Raw genomic sequence first — 24,974 nt, 5'->3', positions numbered from 1 at the left:
GGAGGGGCGAGCTATCACCCAGCAGCTTTTCCTGCTCCCGGACCTCCCTCTCCCTGCCCGCGCGGCGCTCGCAAGGCAGCAAACCGGTTAAATCCCTGTCCGGCTCGGAATCCCGCCCAGGTTTTGCCTCGCTCTCCCCGCGGGCGGCGGGCGGGTGCCCGTGCCGAGCCGAGCCGGGCGGAGCGGGGCGGGGTGCGGGGGCTCGGGGTGCCGGGGCTCGGGGTGCCGGGGCTCGGGGTGCCGCTGCCGCAGCCCGGCCATGCGGGTGCCACTGCCCGCCCTGCTCGGCGGCTCGGCCCTGCTGCTGCTGCTGCTGCGATGGCGGCGGCGCCGGGCGCTCTGGAGGAAGGTGGCGGAGGCGCAGGAGCGGCAGGAGCGCAGCCTGGTGCGGATGGAGGCGGCGGCGCGGCGTTTTCGGGAGCAGGTGAGTGCCGGCAGCCGCGGCCCCTGCTCCATCCCCGCGGCGGCAGCTCCTCCCCTGGGCCCCCTCCCCGTCGCGTACCCTGTGCCGCCCTCCCTGCGAGGAGCAGCTGCTCGCCCGGCTGTCAGGTGCTCTCCCGGCTCCTTATATGGATCTGAGGGGATTTAGTGTCATTATTTTCCCTACGTCAATGTGTGCGCGTACACCTCAGCATCGCAGCGATCGCAGGGATGGGGAGGAAACGCTGTCTGGGGCAGCGGGAGACAACCCGTTATCTCGGTAACAGTCCCAGGCAGCGAGGAGGGGAAAATCCCTGTGTGAAAGCTCCCCGGCCCCGTCGCCGGGGAGGAAGGCTCAGGCCGGTTGAGGAAGCAGCAGGAAGAGGCGACAGGCGATGTGTTATCAGCAGGGGCCAGAGTGCAGCCGCGGCTGCAGGCAGGGATGCGGTGGTGCCCCGCGATCCCGGCAGGCAGCCCGGCCGACTCGCTCAGGTTCAGAGTCCAGCTCGAGGCGTCAGGTTTGATGTGTTTTTCATGGTGTTTAGTAGGTGGTGAGGAAAGCTCTGTCGACCCAAAAATGACTAGCCAAGGGGCTCCCTGGTTATTGCACTTCCCTGTGCAAATATCTTGGTGGTGCGAGGAGAAGAGCTGGCTCCGGTTCTGGTTTCATTCCTTGATAGAACAGTGTTTATAACCATGACACCAACTCCCACTGTAATTCAGCAAGAGCATTGCACTAAGCTGTTCCCCCAGGCCTAGCCATGACCTATCTGAACAAGGCTACGTGAAAAGCTTTATTTTATTCAGCAGGTGCTTGGTGTGACTGGTCTGAACAGGAAGAAAGGCTGAGAAAGCCCAGGCCAGTACTGGCCCTGAGGGTTTCACACTGTGCTCAGTAGTGTCAGGTAGAGCAGGATGTGATCTTGGGGCAGATACCACCTTCAGCAACTAAATGGCAGATATTTTTTGGGTGAGTTACAGAGGGCACCAAAGAGAAAGGAGGAAGCCATCAGCTGAAGTAGAGGTGTGACATTGCCTGTTCAACCTTTCCCGTAGCATCCTTCTGTGAACATGGTCTCCATCCTCTCTCTGCCGTTGCCGGAGCTCTCCAAGAAACTCCGAGATGGCTCCCTCCCTCCAGACCACGTCTTCTATGCCTATGTGGGCAAGGTGAGGAGCAAGGGTGGCGGGGCAGCATCTCACCCACAGTGGGGCTGGCTTTTTTTGGGAGGAGCCCAGCACAAGGTTCAAACCGGGCTCAAATGCTGCTGAGCTGTCGCTGCTCACTGGTACGTGATGGCCCCTTGTGTGGTTTTCTGTGAATGGCTAGAGAGCTGGGCACCTGGCTGCCATAGCTTTCAGCTTGGTTTGGAGGAAGAAGGACCAGCAAGCAGCATCTGCAGAGCCCATACCTTTCTGGGAGAGCCCACCCCTTCCCTAGGGCAGGTATGCCTGTAGGGAAGATGCAGAATGCTGCTGTTGTCACCCCTCCATCTCCAATTGGGTTGTTAAACCTCAAAAAGTCAGTGTTCATGTTCATTCTCTACTTCTGCCATAAAGTTCTGATTACTTCCTGGGTTCCCTCTTTGGGATTATCATTTGTGCCACCCCAGAAGCTCAAACAAGAGAATAGTGTGCAGTATTCATCTGAGCTGAGTACCTCCCTTCATCAAGCATAAGCTGGTGCTATGGCCCCCCTGTGTCTGGAAATAATCGTGGAATTTGGCATGAAAATGGCTTGAAAAGTAGCAGGAAGGGCTGCCCTGATACCGACTGCTTAGATGGGGAGGTGGAAAAGGGGGAAGAGGCAGGTGTCCTTGGCAGAACAGAGGTCATTGTGCAGCACCATGGGCTGTGACTCACCTGTGGGCTTTGCCTGCTTTCCCCAAGGCCCTCCAAATCGCCACAGAAACCAACTGCATCACGGAGTTCCTGCAGGAAAGCGAGACCCAGCTCCGGAAAGCCAAGCTGATGGAGAAGCAAGGTCTGCTCTATGGGGTGCCAGTCAGCATCAAAGACTCCATCGACTGCCAGGTACCACCAGCACGATTCCGCCTGTATCCCGAAATCCCTGTGGGTTGAAGTTTGGTGGTGAGGGGAGGTTTGACCTCAGCACATGGCTTGACTTTGTCTTAGCTGATGTGGGATGGGCTGCCTGGGCAGAGGAGCCTGTCTCCCATGTGAGCCAACAAAGGGTGTTCAGATTTGCCATCAACATGTGTGTGATGGGTGGGTTGTTGGAGGTGCATGTGTGTGCTTAAATGTATAGTTAAAAGTACAGAGATAGGGAGAACTGCAGTCCTCCATCTGAAAACCTCATTGTCCTCTTTTCCCAGGGTCATGATTCCACGTTGGGGTTCATAAAAAACCTCAACAAACCTGCAGCAGAGGACAGCGTGGTGGTGCAGGTGCTCAAGAGACAGGGGGCAATTCCATTTGTCAAAACCAATGTTCCCCAGTCCCTCATCAGGTAGGTGGGTGCTCTGTTCCCTCAGCATAGCAGCAGTGCTCCCTTCCCCTTCTCGAGGGAGGGTTTCTATCTGGTCTCATTCTCATTTCCCACTTCTTTTTATATAACAACACCTGGTCCCCATTCTTTGTGTCTATAAGTTTCACATTGAAAAGTAAATACATTTACACTGAGGATGAAAATTAGCTCTAGTTCCACATGAAATAAAGAAGCAGAAGAGGAGGAGGGGAGGAGAGAAACTGTTGCCCTTCTGTCCTATGCTGGGTGGTTTTAAATCACTTTTCTTTTTATCTTTTTTTAAATTAACCTCTCAGAGATGATCCTGTTAACTCTAGAGTGCACACACATATTGATGGAAGGAGAAGCTAGTTAAGCTAACAGCCTCAAATTATTCTGCCCCCAAACCTCCTGCTCTATCTAGCAAGACCACTCTTGGTGTCACTGATATGTGGTGAGCTCACGTGTGCTCTGCTGGACAGCCATAGTGTGCCTGTGTCCGGCCAGGTGAGCTCTGGCAGTGCTCCTCTGTGGGTGACCATTGCCCAAACCCTATGAAATGCCTTCCTTAAGATGATGTGGCAATGACTGACCATAGTTCAAAAAAGCCACACAAAGAGGTTGCCCTGGGGATTATCAGATTTTGCACCAGCTTCTGAGGAAGTCCAGTGTAAATATCTCTGCAGTTGGCATTTGGCCTGGTCTCAAGCAAGGACTGAGCTTTGGGTGTCCTGTGACATGCAAGACTGCCTCAACAGGGAGGCTTTCCAGGAGGATTGTGCTGCCAGAGGTTCTCTCTGGGTTAGGTTTAATGACACTGAAATTAGCTGTTAGTGAGTCCAGAGCATGGGACCACCAGGAAAAGGCTCATGGTCTTCACCACCACAGTAAATGATGTCAGTGTAACAACTAGTGAACTACCTGATTACCTTCTCAAGGTCTTCTAGTAGTGACTAGGCTCCACAGCAGTAGATACCTGCATTCCTCATTGCAATCTCTCTCTCTCTTCAGCTATGACTGCAAGAACTTAATCTTTGGTCAGACGTGCAACCCTCTGCTCTACACCAGAACCCCTGGAGGCTCCTCTGGTGGGGAAGGAGCACTTGTAGGAGGTGGTGGGTCCATCTTGGGCATTGGGACAGATGTAGGAGGGAGCCTACGTTTTCCTGCTGCCTTCTGTGGGATCTGTGCAATCAAACCTACTGGGAACAGACTCAGGTACTGTGAGAAATGCAGCGATGTCTCTGGGTGACACCCACTCCACCAGCCACTGTGCTGGGATGCTCCTACTCCTGTGGGCCAGGGAAACTTGGGAGGAACTGGGAAGGGCTCGTTTATCCCTGTCTGGGCATTTTCTGGAGCATCTATGAAGGGAAGCACTGGTTCCCAGCACAGAGATGGGGAGCCCTCTCCAATTGCATGCTAAGGGGATGGCTGTTCCTGACCGACAGGGCCTAAATCTGTCAGGCCTAGGGTGAGTGTCTGTTGGGCTTCCCCTCGGCTCTTCCTTCTGCCAGCCTTCACTTCTGCAGTTTTAATTAATACTTGCTACTGCTTAAAGCCTTTCCCTTCAATGAAAACTACTCAGCTGCTGTATTTTGTGTCTCTTTTCTTTACAGCAAAAGAGGAATAATGGCTGGAGTCGTTGGGCAGAAGGCAGGTAGGAGTTATGTCTGTCCCGCAGCAGCAGGGCAGGGGTGAGAAGGATCCTCAGCTGGTTATGGAGGACTTTGTCCATCACCTTTAGAGAGAAGCAGGTTCCCTTTCAGATTTTTTCAGAGAGCTGCCCCCATACTGTGAATTCTGAGAAACTGAAATGCGCATGAGCTGAGAGGAGCAGTTTGTGTAGCATAAACCACAACATGACCTGTTACCCACAAGGTGTGGCCTTGTCTGTCACTGCTTCGTGGGGGTGGGATTAGCAGTCAAAGGGAGTGTCTGATGTTGTCCTCATGTCATGATTGACAAAGCTTTTTGTTTATTTTTTTTTTAAATCATGAAATGGAGATGCCAGGGCGCATGTTAATGGATAACAGCTCTGGGTCCATAACAATGGACCTGTGGGTGGGAAGACACTTGTGGGCATCCCCTGCCCAATTCTTAAAGAGGAACTGTTGCCAACACTAAATTAAGATAAAACAATGCCAAGAGGTCCTGGTTTTGCAGAACGTACCCTTGAAAGACCCCCAGCCACGAATGCTCTCTTGTGGTCTCTTCCAGTGGCTGCAGCAGTGGGACCACTGGCAAAAGACGTGGAGAGCCTGGCGCTGTGCCTGCGGGCGCTCCTGAGCGAGGACATGTTCAGCCTGGACAGCACAGTGCCGCCCCTGCCCTTCAATGAAGAGGTGCGGGACCCCCAGGGGGCCAGAGGTCTCTGGGGAGAGCTGCAGGCTGAAAACACCTGACCTGTGGGTGGGCGAGGCAAATGCCGCTCTCCAGACTCGCCCCGTGCTGCTGGCTCCGCTGGCACCCTTCCAGCCAGCGTCTCCCTCTCCCTGCAGGTGTATTCCAGCACAGAACCCCTCCGCATTGGCTACTATGAAACCGATTTCTTCACCATGCCCAGCCCGGCCATGAGACGCGCCGTCCGCGAGACCAAGCAGCTCTTGGAGGAGGCCGGCCACACGGTAGGGGCCTTGGGGCTGCTTCGACAGGGGGGCAAGCCCGTCCTGTGTCTTCTGACTCGGCAGTTGTTGCTCAAAGGGAAAACATTGTTTTCAGGGAAGGATGGAGGTTTTCCTGTGGGCTTGTCAGGAAATCCTCAGCCCAGCTCAGCCTGTTTCAAGCCCTCAATGGCTTGTCCCACACAGTGCCTGTGCCACTGATACCTTCCTGTGTTGTCCTTCCAGCTGGTGCCCTTTGAACTCACAAACGTGGACTACGTGGTCTTTAACTACTGCATCAGGGGAATGTTTGCAGATGGAGGCAGATCCTTTGTCAAGAAATTGTAAGTATGGCCTGGAACAGTTTGGTGGGATTGGTGCCTGTCTATAAAAATCCTCCCTAGGGTCTGGCTGGAATCTGGATACAGGTAGCAGACCTAGTGGATGTAGGTAGTGGCTGGTAGGCACTGGGCAGGGGTTTAATATTAAGCGATTCAGAACCTTGGTTCTCTTTGGGATTGTTTCCAGCCTTGGAAGGAGGCTGGGAGCTGATATCCTATAAATGCTGTGAGAATCAAGTGTTGCCCACCAGAATGGAGCAAACCTGTTTTTGTCACTTAGATATGCTGTTCAGAGGGGTTGGCCTGGGAAAAGCTGATCTGCTGTGATTGCTCCCTACCACTGCTCAGCTAAACCCCCCTCTCCCTTTCAGCGAAGGGGAGATGGAGAAAGGCGGCACGGGGCTGTTGTTCTGGCTGGCAAAGGCACCACACTGGCTGAAAATTCTCCTCTCCTGGATTGCCAAACCTTTCGTAAGGTCCATTTCTTTCTAGTGTAGACAGAGTTAAGCTATATGTGGATAACTTGTCTCCCATTGCAGTAAGGCTTTCTCATAGAGAAGTCTCTGGGCATTGCTTCCTGGCTGTGCTCAGACACATCTCCAAACTGGAGTGATGCTATTTCTCTTCCTTCTCTCCCCTCTTTGGGGAAAATCCGCAAGTCCTCCCTGCACACTGAGTAAACAGCTTGTATTTGTCACTGAGCTGTCTCAGAGGATGGAGCTGGGATTCATAGAAATTATTTTCCTTTTTTTTTACTTTCTCCTGCTCAGGTGCCTCGATTTTCAAGTATCGTAAGAAACATGAAAGAAAAGTGAGTAAATCTGAGCCTGAGCAAATGTGTGAAGATTTGTTTTGCAGCAGGGTTTGCTACATTATTGGTACTGCTGCAGCTGCACGTGTCTGAGAGAATGCAAAGCAGGAAATGCAAGGGTGGGAGCAAACTGAGAGCAGTTTGTGTCAACACCATAACCCTGCTGGGTTTGGAAAACTGTTTGTAAATTGAGGGTGGGAATGAGAGCAGGGGTCACAGCCTTTTGCTCAGGAAGAGGATGAAGCCTGTAGGAATGAAATATGGTGTTTGCTTCAGCACTGGTTAATGCATCCATCATGCCAAGAGGTAGGGACCCCATAAGGCAGAAAGAAGGTGTATGCACAGGGAAGGACGCCTTTCATTGGGTTTGTTTCCTTTTACAGCACAGTGGATGAAGTCTGGAGTCTTCATCATGAAATCGAGGTGAAGTATTGCAGTTTGGGGTTAAATAGTTTTTGTTTGATTTCTGTTTGGGAAGGGGCAGATTCAGCACTCACCAAGGTCAGGAGATTATTGGGTCCCTGGTGATGTAAGGTGGGAACACGTCACTCCTCAACAGATCTCACTTGGGTGTGCAAGTTCTCAGCACATTTAAGGGTTAGGACAACATGTAGGCAAGTTCATGATGCTAAATCAGACCAGAATTTTTGACATCTGCATATAAAAATGTAGATCATCAGACTTGCTTTTATTTCCCTTCTGGTTTTCCAAAGACCCGTGCCCATGTCCCAAGTCACCATGTGCCCATGCACTCAGTCTTTGCCCACCTCCAGTTTACCAGGGAGAGGGTGCTTTGTAAGCTGGGAGGAATATTGTCCAGGCAGCAAAGCACTGCTGGGTTTTAGCAGGATCAGGCCTGATGTAGCCTGTTGGCTGCTCCCAGGGAGGGACCAAGAGCCCAGCTGGACACCCTGGCACCCTGGGACAGTACATCCACCCCACTGACCACCAGCACATTTCCTCCTCAGGACTTTTGCCACCAGTTCATTGCCCAGTGGAAAAAGCTGAATCTGGATGTCATGCTGTGTCCCATGCTGGGCCCGGCTCTCGGCATCGGCTACCCTGCGAAGCTCTCAGGTAGGACACCGACAGGGGACCTTTGCCGTGGCACTGTGCCAGTATCCATGAGCAGCCTTCCTCCTCCCCTTGCATCCCCAGGGTGCTGGCCAGCAGTAGGAAGAGCTCAGCTCTTGGGACAGCTGCGGCCCAGCCCACGGGGAGCACCTGGAACACACCCCCAAATGGGAGCCAAAGGGCCGACTTCCATCCCTCAGCCCCTGAGTTCCCAGTACAAGTGCCCCAGTAGCTGGAATCCTGCGTACACAGAGGGGGGTGAAGGCTTTCCCTGCGCAGGCTGGCACTGCAAGCTCCCCCTCTCCCCCAGTGGCAGTCAGCTACACCATGCTCTACAACGCCCTGGACTTCCCTGCTGGTGTTGTCCCTGTCACGCTGGTGACGGATGAGGACGAGGAGGAGCTGAAGGGCTACAAGGGATACTATCAGGACTGGTGGGACCGGACCCTGGTGAAGGTGAGTGGTGCCAGGCTCTCCAGGAGCACGAGCTCTCCCATCCCTTCCCCTGGACATCCCCAAGCCCTGTCCCTCTCTCTGTGCCACAGGCTTTCCGTGGCAGTGTGGGGATGCCCGTGGCCGTGCAGTGCGTGGCCTTGCCGTGGCAGGAGGAGCTGTGCCTGCGCTTCATGAAGGAGGTGGAGACCCTCAGCCTGAAGAAGAACAGTTTCTTCTGAGCCCCAGGTGCTCAGCCAGAGCAGGATTCCAGCTAACACCAGCGCGGGCCATCCTTTGGTGTGGCCCACAGGACTCTTGTTCCCCTCAGTGAGGATGCAGTGATGGCTGGGCTGGCTGCTGGCTTTGGGGGTGAGGGGAAAGCAAAGCAAGCTCTGATGTGGTGGAGCTCTTCCAGTCATTGTCCTAATACAGTACTTCTTATTATCTGAGTCAGTTATTTCAAGTCTGTGTTCGTGTGTGGGGTTGGGGTGGATTTTAACCACCCCAGGGAAATACAGGAACATGATCTTTCTCTTACAGATGGGGAAACTGGGGTGTGGGGACGGGTTCTGTCCAAAATGCTGAGACTGCTACTTGGAGTGCTGTAGAAACAGGGATTTTCCCCTCTGCTCTCAGCTCCCTGAGGATGAAATCTGGTATTTTCTCTAGCACAGACCAGCAGTGAGAAGGGAAAGCTGAGCCTGCGTGCAGACTGGAAAGCAGGGAGGGAGCTGTGGCCTACTTCCCACAGCATAGGGCTGCTGGCACCCTGCACAGCATGAAGGAGAGATTATGGAATCACAGAACAGTTTGGGTTGGAAGGGGCCTTAGAGATCATCTTGTTCTAATCTCCTTCGATGGGCAAGGACACCTTCCACTAGACCACATTGCTCAGAGCCCCACCCAACCAGGTCTTGAACACTGCCAGGAATGAGGCATCCACAGCTTCTCCAGGCAACCTGTGCCAGGACCTCACCACCCCCAAAGAAAGAATTTCTTATATCTTACCCAAACCCACTCCCTTTCAGTTTGAAGCCTGTATTGAGCAGTGTGCCAGGGTCAGATGGACAGCAGACAGCCTGCCCTGCACACCTTCTCCTCCCATTTAGCCCATGCCAGGTTTTCCAGCAGGATTTTCCAGCCACTGATGGCCACTGGCGCTGGGATTGGCAGCGGTGGCTGCTCCCGGCAGGTTTCCAAGGGTGTTCCAGAAAGGAATTTCACAATGCTAAAGTGTTTTCCCAATGCAGGGATGTCAAAAGCAGATGGTAACAAAGCTCTGGCAGGATTAATGTTCGGGGGTTTAATGTATTATTGTAGTTTAAACCAGAACCATGCAGAAGCGTGGAGTGTTTTCAAGGGCTGGGATAGTTTATCACAGCCATGGAGAAATCAGCTCCCAAGGACCCCCATTCTTTATCAGCAGGCTTTGAGAACAGGAGGGAGGGAGCTCCAGGCATCCCATGACTGAATGCTATGTAAAGCCAAGCCCAGAAGTGCCTCAGTGAGGTTACAGGTGCTTTCTGCCCATACAGAAAGTGCTGGATGGGGTTATATGTTTACTTTAAAATTCAAGCCCAGAGGACTTTTTCCAGGAAAGGCAGTGCCACCTGCACCTCTGCTCCCAGAGCCAAGCACCACATCACTGTTAGCTTAACCACTCTCTCCCTGGCACAGAGGTGGGCAGGGTGCAGGACTCCAAACCATGCAGCCACCAGTGAACCTGAACCTGTAATTATTCCTCACTGGAAGCCCTGAGCAAAGCTCTCCAGCAAGCTCACAACCACGGGGCAGTGCACCAGGCAGGGCCAGAGCTGCTGGGTGGCTCTGGGGACTTGAAGCTGCCACAAGGGCCAGCTGCAGGCTACTCCCAGCCCAGCCTGGGCAATAAGAGGTTGGTGTGAATGGCAGCACTGAAGCACTCAAGGCTGAGATGGGGCAGTGAAGACCAGTCAGTGGGGAGAGGTTGGTGACATCCACACTGAGTTGTTTGGTTCATTTTGCTGCCCGCCCTGTCCAAATAGGGAGGACTGTCCTCAGTTTTCCAGTCAGCAGGTTCTCTGCAAGGTCTCACATCTTCCCTGCTGCCACAGGAATATCCCATGGGACATGTCTGTAACAGGCAAGAAGGTAACATGATACAGCAGCACGACTGCTGGCTTCTGTCCTCGAGCACGACCTCTCCACCAGAGAGCAATGGTTACCCTGGGTGCTCTCCCCTTACAAGCTGTGCTACCCTGCTGCCTGGAGCAGAGCCAGCGTCTCTCCAGATATAGGGGGGTGGCCTTGCCTCTTGGCGATGAGCTCTCAGAGGCATCCCCTGTCCCTTCCCTGTGGGCTTGCAGATGCTTGAGAACTGAGAGAAGCTTAATTTTTTCAGCCTCTCCTTTTTGCATTAAGCCACGGGACAGTCCTGGGCAGGGGGAGCACCCGTGGCAAGGGGCAGCTGCTAAGACTACATGGTCCAGCTCCTTTGCATTCTGCTGGCTGGAGGATGGGTTAGAAACAGCAGAGCAGACTCTGAATCCATCAGAGGGGATTTCCCAAAAGTGCTCAACCTCTGATTCAGGTTGGCAAACGACTTTTCAGAGGCTGGGCTTGAAAATGACACAGAGCAGTTATATTCCTTGAAGGCATCTTCAGACAGTTCCTTCCACACTGCGCTTCCAGAGTCACTGTTGCATCTTCATTCTCTTGGCTCTCCTGTGCTCCCACCTCTCCACAGGAGCTGTTTCTCTCCCTGCATGAGGTTCCCCAGGACAAGCAGAACGATATTTTCCCAGGCTCACGGGGCTGCAGGTGAGCAACAGGGATGACAGCTGAGCACCTCTAGTTAATGGGCTTAAGTGTTCATTAACTATTACATGTGAGTATAGCAGGGCTAGCACAGAGCTGGGCTTTGCTGGCACTCAGCTCTGTGTGTAGCCAGGTACAGCCACAGCCTCTGGCTGGGGGAGACACAGCCTTGGGGACACCCCAGCCTTGGGGATGCCCCCCAGACTGAGTAAGCTGAGCACACTGCTCTGCAGCCTGACCCACAACGCTGCTCCAGCAGCCAGACCCTTTCAAAGTCCACAGTCTGGAAAGTCCATTCCTGGACTTTGTTAAAGCAGCTCTGCTTCAGAGCTGATCCTGCGCAGCAGGCGAGCGCAGAGGCTGCATTCATCAGCCCTCCGACGAGAAGGTGAGAGCCAGGTGTCTGCAGCTGGACCTGAGAGAGAAGTCATGACCCAAGAGCGACTGTGGCAGGTCCTGGATCCATCCTGGGCAGACCCTCGCGCCCTCTTGGCTCTGCTCTGCAGCTCAGCTGCAGCTGTGGTGCTTCTGAAATGGCTGGGACGGAGGCAGGTCCAGCAGAAGATGGATGAGGCAAGGAGGTCTCGGGATCTGGCCCTGGAGAGGATGGAGAAGGCAGCTCGCAGGCTTAAGCAAGAGGTAGATTTGGGGTATATGCGAGGAAGGGTTTATATTTTGGATAACCAAAGAAATGGGGGAGCTCTGATCAGTCCCTCTGTGAATGGTGGCTGGGGCACAGGCACGTTTTGGAGCATCTCCAACCCAATGTTTTTTGAGGGTCATCACCCTCCATTTTCTCAAAAGGCCCTCCCATAAAAGACGGTGTAAATTAAGTATTCCTCAATACAGACCCACTGAGGAAATCCTGAGGATGAAAGAAAGATTGGAGCTTGGGACCTTCTCAATCAGATCACCACCCCAAACCTCCCTGTGTCCTTTCTCCTCATCCATCCCTACTGCCAAGCCTTTCCTCTCCCATCCCCTTTCCTCTGCCCCTCCATAGGGATCTGTCTGCCCCATCATCCTCAAAGTACAAGAGGGCTTCACGTCCCTCCAACATCTGCACATCAGTGACCAAAAGCCATTTCCTCCTGCCCATGCCCAGGTAAAGAAGCACCTGGATTTGAGGAGGTCAGGCCCTTGGAATTGTCTTAAACCCATAAGAAATACCTCCTGCTATTCTTTTCTTGGAGGACAGCTTGCAAACAGCCCACACTTTTTTTTTTTCCATGTTAATGATAAATTTTGTAAAACTTTAGCTGGTTGAACTGCTATTCAGTGAGTTGGAGTTAGAAGGGGAGTGAAGGCCTTTAGGAGAGTAAATAGAGACAGGTCAAACCACTCTTGCAGGTTCATGCAACTCTCCAATCAAGGTACAGTTTTCTGCCTGTTTTGGTTTTATGAACTAAGACTCAGCAAATTCCCTGTCAGCAAATTCCCCACTCCAGCACACAGAGTGCTTTGTGGGAGGTCTGCATGCCTACAGGGCATATCTCCTAAAATTTTCCACTCAAGGTGATGTCTGGGCAGATATTAGAATTGGATATCTGCAGCCTTAACCAACCTCTTCTGTCTTTTTCCTCTCTGTACCCAATTTTCCACCCATTGCAGAACTCAGGCACCCAGACCTCACACATCCTCTCGCTGACAATGGTGGAGCTGGTAGAGAAGCTGAAGGCGGGGTCCCTGTCCCCAGAAAGTGTCCTCTACTCCTACATGGACAAAGTGAGTGATACCTCCAGCATGGCAGAGATGCTGCAGGACTCTCCTGCAGTGGGACTTTCAAATTAAAAATCAGCTCGTTTGCTGAGAGAACCAGCAACACTGGGGATTACAATTTGTCAGTACTGTGATGTCTGAAGGGTGGCTTACAGGCAAATATGCACAGGACAGAGATCCAGGGCAGAAAAATATCTCAGAAATAAACATCCAAAGTTTATAGGTAAGAGCTGAATAATAAATGCTGAAGTTTTGAGGAGCTTGAAAATTTAGCTTGAAAACTCAATACGTAATGTCTCCTTCCATCCACTCATCTGTCTTGCTGCTCTTCTCTGTTCTGGAGAGGCTTTGGAGGTGAATCGGGAGGTGAACTGCGTGACAGACTTCATTCATGGATGTGAGGGTCAGCTCCAGAAACTGAAGAAGCAAAAGGAGAAGGGGCTGCTTTATGGCATTCCCATCAGCATCAAGGACCACATTAACTGCAAGGTACAGCCCCAGTTCCTCTGCCTTTTGCCTTGGGTCTGGGAGCAGGCCAGGATTTCCCATCCTCATCAGGACTGGCTAAGAATTCCCTCAGACAAGGATGTTCTGGATCCAATATTGTGGGACCAGCAAACCTACCTTTGAAAATTTTGATGAAAATTTTGTTTTCTGCAGAAGTTTCTGGCCTATTCTGATCTGGTTTTCCCTGGGATAGTCAGGTCCTCTTCTGCCTCTGAGAAAAGTTAGGTGGGAACTGTGTCACAAGAGGCATCACGACTTATGTCTGTTTTTGTCACAGCTCCAAACAGCATTTCTCCTGCACCTAAAGAGCTTTGTTTCCCATCCCCAAGGGCCACATCTCCTCCGGAGGGATGGTGAAATTTCTGGGCCAAGTGAAGGAAGAAGACAGCGTCATTGTCCAGGTTCTAAAGCACCAGGGGGCAATCCCCTTTGTGAAAACCAACATCCCACAGACCATGATAAAGTAATGGCATGTTTGCCTTCGTGGAAACACTGTGACACGTGCCTCTCGCCATCCAAGCTAATGACACACGTTAATTGCCTCCTTACTTGGATCTGAAAGGATTTCTCTTGTACTTGATGCCTCTTCCTTCTTAAATTCAGCTGTCTCAACAAATCTACTTCATGCTGATTCCACCTTAATTCCACACCCATCCCTGCACGGTGCTCTATGCCCCGTGTTTATGGTTTGCAAAGGCACAAGCACCTCACTCACCTGCTGATCTTCCTCTCCCCAGCTATGACTGCAGCAACCTCATCTTTGGCCAGACACTGAACCCTCTCAACCACCAGAAGAGCCCCGGGGGCTCCTCGGGTGGGGAGGGAGCTCTGATTGCAGGGGGAGGCTCCATCCTGGGCATCGGCTCGGATGTGGCCGGCAGCATCCGCCTGCCCTCCAGCTTCTGCGGGCTCTGTGGCCTCAAACCCACAGGCAACAGGATCAGGTACGTGCCCACTTCTGTCCTCTTCTTCCACCCACTGCAGAGGCTGCAAGGTGTCCCCCACAGGGCATCAAACTTTGTAGGAGTTCCCATGGTTTCCCCCAGGGTTAAGTTAGCATTGAACTTGCTCTATTAATGACACAAGATGACTTCAATCTCTATGACACCAAAGACTTATTAAGTTTTTAATAGCCCTGGCCAAGAAGCTGAAAGTAAATACTACAGGATGATCTCCTTTTCAGATGTTCCCCAGCCCTTGCTTTGCTTGTAAGAGCTTTCTGTTTATCAGAGGTGGATTGCCCATAGATAAGGAATTAGTTGCAGCAGGGGAAAGAGATGATAAATACTGTCCCTAGCAGCTTCCAGACCATGTTAATCTTCCTCCTAGCCTAGGAAGTGTCAAGTCTTTGTGGGAACTTTTGCCCGTCTAGATTTGACTGAGGGCAATGGGAAGTTTGCAGCTCAGCGTGGTGACCTGCCTTACAGAGCTGCTGCTAATCTGCTTCTCCCATTATGTTCCCAGCAAACAGGGAGTTGTTTCTCCTCTCATAGGAATGCAGTCAGGTAAGTCCATGATGACATGTTACTACATCAAACCTCTGCCTCTTACATCTCCTACTACTGAGATGCCAGCAAGGGTGCTTGCTGTGCCCAGTGCCTCATGGCCAGCCGAAGCAGTGACCTACTAAAGCACCCTCCTGTTACAACATTTTGCACCATTTGCTGTGTTCTGGGTTGTGGCCAGTGTTGGCTGAACCTCAGCAGGATGAAATCAATGCAGTGATGGAATGGAACCAGGCAGTGCAACACCTGTCAGGAAAGGTGTGAGATGTGCATCCCAAAGACCTGGGGTGTCTCACTGGAGATGCTGCCAGGATACCGTGGCAGCCGCAGCTGCCCCCAGGCAGCATTGGCAAGAAGGCTGCAGCCCTCCCTCCTCATGCCTGCAGAACCTGGCCCAGGAGGTCATTAGGCTCATTAGGCTGCCTCTGCTCTGACAGATCCTCCCTGCTGGACCTCCTTGCTCATTACACTCATTCCCCTCATTCCCTGCTCCTCTTCCCTGACCTGAAACTCCCCCATGCTGGAGCCCTACCAGTAACTATGAGACAGCAGCAGCCCACCTGGCTGCAGTGACAGCCCCTTTGTGCTCACAGTGACAGGGATGCTGGGGCCCATGGCGAGGGACGTGGACAGCCTGGCCCTGTGCATGAAGGCTCTGCTCTGCCAGCAGATGTTCCAGCTGGACCCCACCGTGCCCCCCATCCCCTTCGATGAGGAGGTAAGGCTCAGAGGCGATCCCATGTCTCCATCTGCCCAGCAACAAAGAACGATCTCTGGAGATTCCCATCTGGTTTCATGTCCTGAGATAGCAAAGGATCCAGGGAAACACACATCCTTGTGGACAGGGGACACCCAGCATGAGCGACCCCCAAGGAGCAGCCACACAGCAGGGCTGGCAGGCAGGAGGTGGTGTCGGAAAGACTGTACCAAGGACCAGTGTGTTCTGGACAGAGCTGCTTTTCACCAGCCCTCTAGCTCCCACCATTCCCCCAGCCCAGGAGAGCTCAGCTGGTGCCTCCCTGAGCCCTGGGAACAGTCCAACCTTGTGCTTCCCCTGGCTGCAAGTCATGGCTCCTCTCCTCGCAGGTTTACACCAGCTCAAAGCCTCTTCGCATCGGGTATTACGAAGGAGATGGTTACTTCCAGCCCTCGCCCAGCATGAAACGGGCTGTTCAGCACACAAGGAAGCTCCTCCAGGAAGCAGGGCACACGGTGGGTTTCCATGCCTGTGGTTGCCTGGAGCTGTTACCCTGGTCCTCACAAAATCTGGACAAATCACTTTCCATCTCCGCTTCTGCTCCCCGTAAAAGAGAAAGGCAAATGCAACAGCTTGTTTTCCAAACTGGAGTGACCTTGCTTATATTTCTGGCCTAGCAGATGTGATAATTATGTTCAGATATCTCCAAGTTACCCCAAGCACTGTTTTTTCCATCATGTTTGGTGTTCCCATAAATATCAAACTCACAACAGTTTCCATGACCCCTCAGCTGTTAAACACAGCTTACAGATTTCTTAGTGGGTAAGTGGGTAAGTGGGAAGGAGGCTGGAGCAGTTGACCCTCCAGGGACTTCTTTTAGCCTACATTTTTCTGTGGTTCCACCAGTGGAGATTTCTATATGGGAGCTGTTCCAGTGATGCAAATTAATTTCAAAAATTGGTGGTTTGAAGTTTCTAAGAATTCTTCTCTAACGTATGGAGGAGTGGAGCCTGTGCCAGGTCCCAATATGTGTTAATGCCTTGGATAGGACTAATGGGAAAGGACAGCAGGCAGATGAAAAAGAGGTCTTGCTGTCCTGGAGCAGCAAAGGAGGGTGTATGTTTCTCACCACTTCTCACTGATCTCTGGTGACCACTGGTGAGGCAGGGAGGCTCACAGAGGGCTCTGAGTCATTCACCTTTTGCTGCCTGTTGGACAGGGATGGTTCTCTTGCAGCTCATTCCCTTTGCCCCACCCAAGATCGACTACGTGGTGGATGAGCTGTTCACCAGAGGGATTTTCGCGGATGGGGCCACCCACCTGGTGGACTGCTTGTGAGTAAACCCCCATTGCGGTGTGGGCTGTGAAACCTGGAACTGTGAGGCCAGTAGCTGCACCCAGAGCGTTTGTATCGTGGGTGCAAACTGAGTAATGAGCAGCAGAGGAGCAGTTTCTGGCAGGATGACTTTAGCATGAGCAGCAGCCAGTCCTCGTGCACGGGTAACATGGTGGGTGCCCCCCCAGCCACTCTCTCACCTCGGCATGCCCAGGGCTGTGCTTTGCACCACTGCAAAGCTCTCCAGAGCTTTTATGGCCCTGATGACACAGGCAGTAAAATACTGATTTACCTGTAACTTCTGCAATGAGCATTTCCACCTCAGCATCTCTTGTTCAGTGTTTTCCATTGAAACAGGCAGATTTTGTCTTCTAGCACCACCCCCCCCAAGACAAACCCTGCCTTGGGAGCAGCACTGCTGTTGCTATCACTCTGGTACAGGTGACTTGTCCTGACTTTTTCACTCTCTGCCCTTCCAGCAAAGGAGACATCGTGGATCCCAACCTGAAATCCCAGTTCAACACGTACAGGCTTCCTGCTCTAGTGAAAAGGACCTTGGCTATTATTTTGAAGCCCATAGTAAGTGTGTGGGCGTGTCTCACCTGTGTGACATGAAATCTGCACGGTGGGGAGGTTCTTTGTGCAGGGAGGTAAATTGTACCACCCAGGAATGCTTAGCTGCTTCATGTTAAGTGCCTGATGGGCTTCCTAGGGAAGTATATTTACTCCCTAAACCCAGGCTGAACTTATCAAGTGAGTCTGACAGCCCTTTGTGGCATTTTTGCTTGGGGAGGTTGAAATATGATCCTTTCTCAGGAAACCTGTGAGCATACAGCTCATCCAGCAATGAGCTCCAGGAGAATGGATATCACTAGCAAGGATCTAAACAGCTTTCCCACATCCGGAAGATGCTCTCCAGGACTAGTAATGTGGTCTAGAGCCTTATTTGTATGGGTTGTTGTGATTAAACGTGTACATTAATGTGGGAGTAAACCCACTTCACTGGAACTGGCCTGTTCTTCAGAGCCACTTCTGCTAGGACAAGACAGATGCCCAAAATGCAGTCTCAGGGTAGCCAGCTATTCCAGCTGCATTGTTGTTGACTAATCCCAAGTTCTTCTCTTCCCTTCTAAAGTACCCACGAATTGCCCGGGATCTCAGCGCTCTCTGTGGAGTGGGGTAAGACACTCTGAGGTAGCTCTGGAGAAAGGGGATGTGCTTGGCTGTGCCCACCCATGCATGCAGGTAGATGCCAGCTGGCTGTGTGTGCAAAGCCGTGCCACGGGGCTGTGTGACACGGGCTGAGCCAGGTGAGTGTGTGCTGCCTCTGCACCAGCTGGGCTCAGCACTGGCTTACCCAGGGCTGTTCAGCCAGAGGTTGTTTTAAGAGCTCAGGCATCCTCAGAGTGACAGAGCTGGGATGACTCCATGGAGGTCAGCACAGGGAGATGTGGGCTGTTTTCCCCATCAGGTGGTACCCGCAGCACCAAGTGCCAAGTTAATGCAGAGGTCTCTGCCTGCACGTGCGGTGTGGTGTGAGGTACCTGCACCTCCAGAAGAGGCACAGGCACACCAAACTGACAGCAAATGCATTTAGAAGACTGATTTTTATCCAGGTCTTCTGGCATGCTTTAGCAAAAGCTCTTTTGATGTACCCGTAAGCACATGTGCACCGGGGGAATCAGCTGGGTGGTACCATTGCTTGTTCCTAGAAGGGTCATGCAGTTACCATAAAAATAGGACTGTCTGGGCATTTTCTTAATTGTTTTCTGTTGCCACAGTCACAAAGCTCATTAATTCTGCCACCTTTCCAGATCTGCCAAAAACCTCTGGGATCAGCATGGAGCAGTGGCGGTAATGTCACTTTTATCTTATTTTCTTTACTATAGTGAGAGGTTTACAAAGCTTCTAAGCAATTGTTTTGCACTCTGTGATGGACGTGGGGTTGAAAATTATTCACCTTCCTTTGCCCTGCGTTGTCTATACAAAAATAGAATAGGAACAGCCACTAAAGATGAGGCTTCATTTTGTCTTTTCTGCCTCTTGGTGTGAATTCTTCATTTCAGGTATTAGGTGTTATTGTCGTGAGCTAAGGTCATGCTTGAACTATCAAGCAGAGATATTAGGAGTCCAGAATTGTGTTCTTGAACTCTGTGACTTAGGTGGTTTTCTTATGAACTCATTTGAGATCAGGAACCTCAGACAGGAAGCTTTTTCCTGGACAACTGCATCCAGTGCTGCCGCAAACTGACCAAGTTCCTCTTTTAAACCAATTTAGTTTTATGCTTGCATTTGTTTTTATTGACTGGCTCCTCTCCTCCCTGCTCTGATGGTTGGAAACCTTCATGTTTCCTGTGCTCTTTATTCCCTTCCAGTTTATCCTCATTTTATTTTTGTCCTTCAGTTTAAATAGCACCTCTCCTCTCTGGTATTTTCCGCTGCCTCTGTCTATTTATAGAGAGTATCCTCTTTCAGCTGGTGTTTTGCAATGCTGAAGAGGCTGTTTTGGTGTCCTCCCACAAGGCAGGATCTGTGTTCCCTCACAACCCTCCATGAGGAGAAACATCCCCCCAGCTTGCACCCAGCCTCTATCAGTGCCAGTCACTCCATGGATGTGCACTCTGGTCTGACAAATTATAGGGCAGAGGAAAAACTCCTAAAAAGCTGCCTGGTCACTGGTGGGAGTGTTTGAAATGAAATGGGCATGGGGTTTTTCTTAAGGTGAAAACAGATTCCTCTTCCACTCCCAAAAAAACCCCCACAGAAAACCAAACCTAACAAGTAAACATAAAAAACCCAAGACAGACAAATCAACAAAAAACACACAAAAAAAGAGCCACCATCAAAAAAAAAAAAATCTCCCAAAAGAAGCCAAACAGAAAACACTTTAGAAGGTTTGAAGGCTTCAAAGATATTTTGAATTGTTGTAGCTCCGTGAAACCATATTCACATGTTTTCATCTACTGCAAACAAGAGCTGATTCAAAACTTTTGGCTAGTGACCAGCTTTTCTCTCAGAAAAAAAAAAAAATAAAAAAGAATCAGGTTAGCTGCAGTGACTGTGTTTCCTGGAAACACATCTCCTTTGTTGAACTTTCAGCAGGAAGGATCTCAGAGTGCAGGTGGAGATTGAGGTCAGACTAAAGAATAGCTCCAAGGCCAGATCTTTTGTGAGAGTGCTGGAAGATTCTTGTACAGAAAACTTGTTGTGAAAAGGTTGTGCAGGACAGGGGCTGGGCCATGATGGGACAGATGTGTCCCTGTAGCCAGAAAATGGCTGCAAAAACAACCATACTGTGGTTCCACCCACATCTGTTTGCTGAGATAAAGTGGGATATCTCTTTGAGTGTGGATTCATTCGTTGCCTGATGTTCAGCACAGCTGTGCTAAACCAGACTACAAGTCTGGGTCTCTCTTGGAGCTGCAGTACAATCCTGAAGCTGTGCCTCCTGCATTGTGGGGGATGTCCTGGGGCTTGCCCAAATGTCTCTTGCTGCTTCCTTTCCTTAAGTGTATCCTCATGCAGAGTGAAAGAAGGTTTTGTGGAAGTATTTTGGATTCATATCTTCTAATACTTCTACCAGAATAACCAAAGCTTTTAGGAAATGTGACTTTTTAGTCATCTAAACAAACTGCTGTTGATCTCCACTCAATATAATTCTAAAACAAAGCTGTTCATGGAAAGGACTGGGTTAATACTCAAAGAAATCAGTTCTGAAACGCACACCTAGCATTAATGTCTAGGTCTGGGCAGCACATGGTATTCTGACAGGAAACCTAAAAGTGGAAGAATAAAATCCCTTGACCCTTTCAAAGCACAGCTCAGATTTTATCTTAATTTTTTGTTGTTGTTGTATCCAGGAAGGCTTTCTCCTTCCTTTTCCTCTCTGTCAGCATTGATCCGCCACTGCTGTCCAGCAGACACCTTTGTCATCTCCTCTGCCTTTCCTTCCAGGCTTACCGCACCGAATTCATTGCCAAATGGAGGGAGCTAAGGCTGGATGTGATCCTTTGTCCCATGCTGGGGCCAGCCTTCAACCATGGCTACGCTGGGAAGCTCTTTGGTAACGTGCCCTGAGGAGTCCCTGCACACACCCACGGTGGTGTCTGTGGGCAGAGCTGCAGCAGGATGCTTGGGTCCCTGGGGCATTCCCCAAACCACGCACGGTGCTCGCTCTCCCCTCTGTGGAAGAAAGCAAAGGAGAGGCCTCTGGGTGGGTCTTCTCACACCCACCCCTCATCTGAGCTGCAGATGTTTGGATTATTATGGGCAGCAATTAGTGGTCACTCTGTCCCAGTTGTTCAGTGGTGAGTTTTCTCTGTTTTTCTGCTGCAGAAAGCCGCAGAGCTACTCCTGCAGCAGAGAGTGGCAGTGAGGACAGCTGTGGTAAGCTTTGCTACAGGCTCTTGTGGATGCAGCTCTCTCACACTTCCCAATACTCTGCAAACAGCAGGAAGGCTCATTGCGTGTGACTTGCAGAAAAAGGTGTTTTTTTATAGCTTCCAGCAAACAGTCAGGGTCCTCCATCCCTCTAGCAATGACCTTTTGGGATCCAAAATCCCCACGGTGGTGTTTCATTACTGGACATCAGGAATATCTTGGAGAGATAGCTGGGATTTTTCCCCAGGGATAGATGCAGACTCTGAATTGGTCCCTTCCAGAGCACATCTAATCTCCACATGAGTGACAGGTGAAAGCACAGGTCACTCTCTGCTCCCTGGTATCCAAACATGTCCATCAAAAGTCCCTTTGAGACAGCGCATTTTCAGGGCCTCCTTGGGACCAGCAACTTCAGCCTGCAATTCCTGCAACTCAAGTTATCATAATGTGCTGGCCCAGCACATTAAATTTTGCCATTTTGCATGCTCTGTATTCCAGCTGCGACCTCCTACACCAATTTGTACAACGTGTTAAACTTCCCTGCTGGGGTGGTGCCGGTCAGCACGGTCACGAGGGCCGACGAAGAAGAACTGAAGCATTACCAAGGGCACTACAGAGACCCTTGGGACAAGAGGCTGAAAGAGGTCAGCAGGAAAAGACCTTAAGCCTCAGCAGAAGATTATGACTGGCAGAGTGACACCTCTGGGACATTGTCCCAAGGCTTGTCTACATCCCCTAATGAGAGTGGGAGCTTGTTTAGTAGCCCAGTTCGCATCCACTGTTTCAGTACCCTGTGGTGCAGCAGGGCTGGTGTTTGTCAGCCTGGCAGCTGTGCCCTCACTTGTCTTCCTCTGCCCTCCCTTCCTGCAATGCCCAGTGCCTGCCCTGACTCAGCACTGTCCTTAACTTTTGCAGGCTGTGGAAGGAGCCGTGGGGCTGCCCGTGGCCGTGCAGTGCGTGGCTCTGCCCTGGCAGGAGGAGCTGTGCCTTCGCTTCATGAAGGAGGTGGAGACTCTTGCCCACGGCACGAAGAGAAATGTGTGATTTCTGGGAGCCAGCCTCCAATGTGATGGCTTTTCATTCCCTGCCCTTCGCTTCAGCCACCTTCTACCCGATATGAAGCAAAGTAGATAGCAAGCTGAAGACTCTGAATTAATGTTTCAATAAAGTGACACTAAATTCGGTTTTAAAATAGTCAGCAAAAATCCCCTCTCTGTCTAAATTGTCCTTCATTGTTTGAGTTAAACTGAGTCAAAAAAAACAAAAGAAAGGACTGAGAGTTAATGCTGGATCAAAGGGATCCAATAACAACAGTTTCATGATATCTGTTGTATGCTGTGAGACCAAAGAGCTGTTTATTGCGATATTTTACTTCCAACTGTGGGCAGGAGCAAATATTTGTGGGAGAGTATAATCTAGTAAGTGCAGGATTCCCTCCCTGGCTGTGCCATTGTTTTTTGGCACAGACTTGCAGTCAGCCCATGGGTTTAAATAGCTGCCAAGAGAGCTCTCCTCCACAAACTTGTCCGCTTCCTGAACTCATTTGCTGTCTAGATCTCCACACCACCCAGCAGTTTAGCTGTGCAGGGAGTGGTGCAAAGGTTAATATTCTCTGTTTAACCATAAGCTGTGAGAAATGTTAACTGGTCTATCACCACTGCTGTCCCTCATTATTTCTTCCAGTTAAGCAATGGGAAGAGATGGGGGTTTATTGCCGAAAAACGCTTAGGGAAAACTGAGAAAGAATTTCTGTGGATATGCTTAGGCCATTCCACTCTTGGGTGCTTCCAACAACACTGTGACGATTGTGTGCTGTTTCTTGGCCCATCCTTCACTCTCAAGGTGGAGGAAGAGGCTGGAGGAGAAAGTGGGAGTGATGAAGGAGATGCTTTGAATAAGCAAGTGTGTGTTGAAACAAGGCACGCTCACTAGAGACGATCATTAGGGTGATTCTTTCCCCAAGCCTGCAGGCAAAGGGAGAGAGGCAAGGGGTGACATTGCCCTTGGTACTCATCTGCCTCCCCGGGGCTGCTCGGGGATGCTGCAGTCATCCAGCTGCCTCCCGTGGCCACCAGCGAGTCTGAGTCACAGAGTGAGCGTGACAGTCACACAGCCTGACTCACCGCCCTCTGACCCCAGCGGAGCCGGGAGAAGCTCCATGGCACACCCTGCTCCGAGGAGATGCCCTGCCTCTGCAGGATTGCTGCCGGGGGCACCAGCCACGGAACCCCTGCCTGGGGGGGAGCCTGTGGAATGACTGTGACCCTCTCAGGCCAGGAGCAAAGGGTCTTTAGCTGAACTCTCAAAGGGAAGATGGGAGCTCTCCATTAAACTGGTAATCTGCCCAGGTTGTGCTCCTGGCTAGATGTGAGCATGCACAGACCTTGTTTTGCAAGGAAAGGACTGCGTCCTTCACTCCTGTATCCCTCCGTAGCTTTGCAAGGCTGAGACAGGTGAAAAAGTCCTGTTTCTAAAAGGAATTTCCCCAGGCATCCTTGAGCTCTGCATTCCAGCTGCTCCGTGTGGATGGCTCTAGCAGGGATTTGCTGTTCCTCCCGCTCTCCTCTCTCCTGCCTCCAGCTAGGCACTAGATCTCAGGATCCTGCAGCGCTTGCTCCCAGACCCAGCAGCCAAAGGGAATTTCTTCCTATGATCCAGTAGATGCTGAAGTAGAGTGCATGGATGCTCCAATAAAGCTCTCCTGGCGCTGAAGTGGATGAAGTGGGGAAGACATGCCCAGAAGAAGGTTGAAAAAGTGTGAGGGAAATAAGATACATGTTTGGACCTGACTTAGGGTCTGCCCAGGGATTTAGAGACCAGGTAAGCTCCTCAACTGGGCAGAGAGCAAAGCATCTTCCTTGGTAAAACTCAGGGCCCTTCTCCAGCCGGGTTGTCCATGACATCAGTTGTCATTGCTGCATAAATGTAGGGAAAGTGGGGAGGATAATGCTGAGAGCAGTCTGGTGAGCTCAGAGGCTGAAACACTAGCAGAGCAAGGCCTTTAGCAGGGTGTAACCTTAAGTTTTCAAGAGAGTTCTTCCTCCAGACCTCCTCCAGGTTGGAGAAGGAATGTCAGCCCCTTCCACACCCACCAGCACAGTGCTGCTGTTTCCAGCCCTGCTGCAGGTCCTTCACCAAGAGCTGTCAGCTCGGGCTGTGCAGCCCTTGCAGACCTGCACCATGTGTTTGCAGAGTGCTTGTCCAGCTGCCTGGCACTGACCAAAGTCCAGGCTTTGCTCTGTCTCAGAGAATTATGTACAAATGCTGCTTGAGCCAAAAGGGCTTTGTTTTTACTAGTTTCTTTCATCTTCAGCACAATGTCCTGGCTGCGGTCTTTAATTCTTTTTCCTCCTCCCTCTTTATTTGAATACCTTAAATCTGCCCTCCTTAATCCCTCTTCCATTCTGTGGCCAGATAAATAACCAAGCAAAGTTGAGAGATTGAGGTATCAGGAAATCCAGGGTTTTTATTTCATTTTACTTTATTTTGCAGGACTTTTGTTTGCAGTTCACATTGGTGTGTAGTCACAACACCAGGAGCAAATAAAACTCTCTAGAAGGATTTACACCAGCAGAACATGAGTGGTTAGAACGGGTCAGTTGTCCCCTTACAGTATCCAAAGCACACAGAGCTCTCTATGTAGCAGGCAGTGGCAGAGAAAATTAGGGACACAAACATTCCCAGGACCCCAGACATTCACTTCAAACAAGTTTCAAGGAAGGTGGAAGTTGAAAAGCTTAAAGCAAATATTTTAAAAAGCAGGTGAATTGAAACACCTGAATATAACAAGGCTCACCCTTGAAACACAAAACCAGCAAGAATTAGGGTTGGTACATCTTTCCCTCTGAAACAGCTGTTTACTGCACAAATCCTCACCTCCAAG

The 24,974-nt window shown here is 51.1% G+C and overlaps 2 protein-coding genes across 3 annotated transcripts; both read left to right on the top strand.

Annotated features, from left to right (window-relative positions):
• The first annotated feature begins 213 nt into the window (after nucleotides 1-213).
• LOC138114169 (fatty-acid amide hydrolase 1-like) lies at nucleotides 214-8,600 on the top strand. The gene is made up of 15 exons (XM_069023331.1): nucleotides 214-424; nucleotides 1,477-1,590; nucleotides 2,311-2,454; nucleotides 2,757-2,890; nucleotides 3,899-4,105; nucleotides 4,507-4,547; nucleotides 5,108-5,232; nucleotides 5,389-5,514; nucleotides 5,737-5,834; nucleotides 6,203-6,302; nucleotides 6,602-6,642; nucleotides 7,026-7,065; nucleotides 7,611-7,719; nucleotides 8,027-8,172; nucleotides 8,262-8,600. The coding sequence occupies exons 1-15, from the start codon at nucleotides 260-262 to the stop codon at nucleotides 8,388-8,390; spliced, it is 1,719 nt and encodes a 572-aa protein (XP_068879432.1). The 5' UTR covers nucleotides 214-259; the 3' UTR covers nucleotides 8,391-8,600.
• A 2,465-nt stretch (nucleotides 8,601-11,065) lies between these two features.
• LOC138114168 (vitamin D3 hydroxylase-associated protein) lies at nucleotides 11,066-22,296 on the top strand. Of its 2 annotated transcripts, XM_069023328.1 has the most exons (15): nucleotides 11,066-11,586; nucleotides 12,559-12,672; nucleotides 13,012-13,155; nucleotides 13,503-13,636; nucleotides 13,911-14,117; nucleotides 14,638-14,678; nucleotides 15,272-15,396; nucleotides 15,765-15,890; nucleotides 16,612-16,709; nucleotides 17,191-17,290; nucleotides 17,847-17,890; nucleotides 18,526-18,565; nucleotides 20,666-20,774; nucleotides 21,590-21,735; nucleotides 22,007-22,296. In XM_069023328.1, exons 1-15 carry the CDS (start codon nucleotides 11,377-11,379, stop codon nucleotides 22,133-22,135), a joined length of 1,767 nt encoding a protein of 588 aa, XP_068879429.1. In that variant the 5' UTR covers nucleotides 11,066-11,376; the 3' UTR covers nucleotides 22,136-22,296. The 2 variants fall into 2 exon arrangements, with proteins under 2 accessions (XP_068879429.1, XP_068879431.1); XM_069023330.1 differs by lacking the exon at nucleotides 21,590-21,735.
• The last annotated feature ends 2,678 nt before the right edge of the window (nucleotides 22,297-24,974 follow it).

The sequence above is a fragment of the Aphelocoma coerulescens genome, chromosome 8 (assembly GCF_041296385.1).
Source record: "Aphelocoma coerulescens isolate FSJ_1873_10779 chromosome 8, UR_Acoe_1.0, whole genome shotgun sequence".
Classification (NCBI taxonomy): Eukaryota; Metazoa; Chordata; class Aves; order Passeriformes; family Corvidae; genus Aphelocoma; species Aphelocoma coerulescens.
This window is presented reverse-complemented; position numbering and strand designations above follow the sequence as displayed.

Coding starts and splice junctions, on each gene's coding strand:
- LOC138114169 (XM_069023331.1), top strand. CDS start 260: ATGCGGGTGCCACTGCCCGCCCTGCTCGGCGGCTCGGCCCTGCTGCTG. Junction 5,515..5,736: donor TGGAGGAGGCCGGCCACACG/GTAGGGGCCTTG, acceptor TTGTCCTTCCAG/CTGGTGCCCTTTGAACTCAC. Junction 5,835..6,202: donor AGATCCTTTGTCAAGAAATT/GTAAGTATGGCC, acceptor TCTCCCTTTCAG/CGAAGGGGAGATGGAGAAAG.
- LOC138114168 (XM_069023328.1), top strand. CDS start 11,377: ATGACCCAAGAGCGACTGTGGCAGGTCCTGGATCCATCCTGGGCAGAC. Junction 15,891..16,611: donor TCCAGGAAGCAGGGCACACG/GTGGGTTTCCAT, acceptor GTTCTCTTGCAG/CTCATTCCCTTTGCCCCACC. Junction 16,710..17,190: donor ACCCACCTGGTGGACTGCTT/GTGAGTAAACCC, acceptor CTGCCCTTCCAG/CAAAGGAGACATCGTGGATC.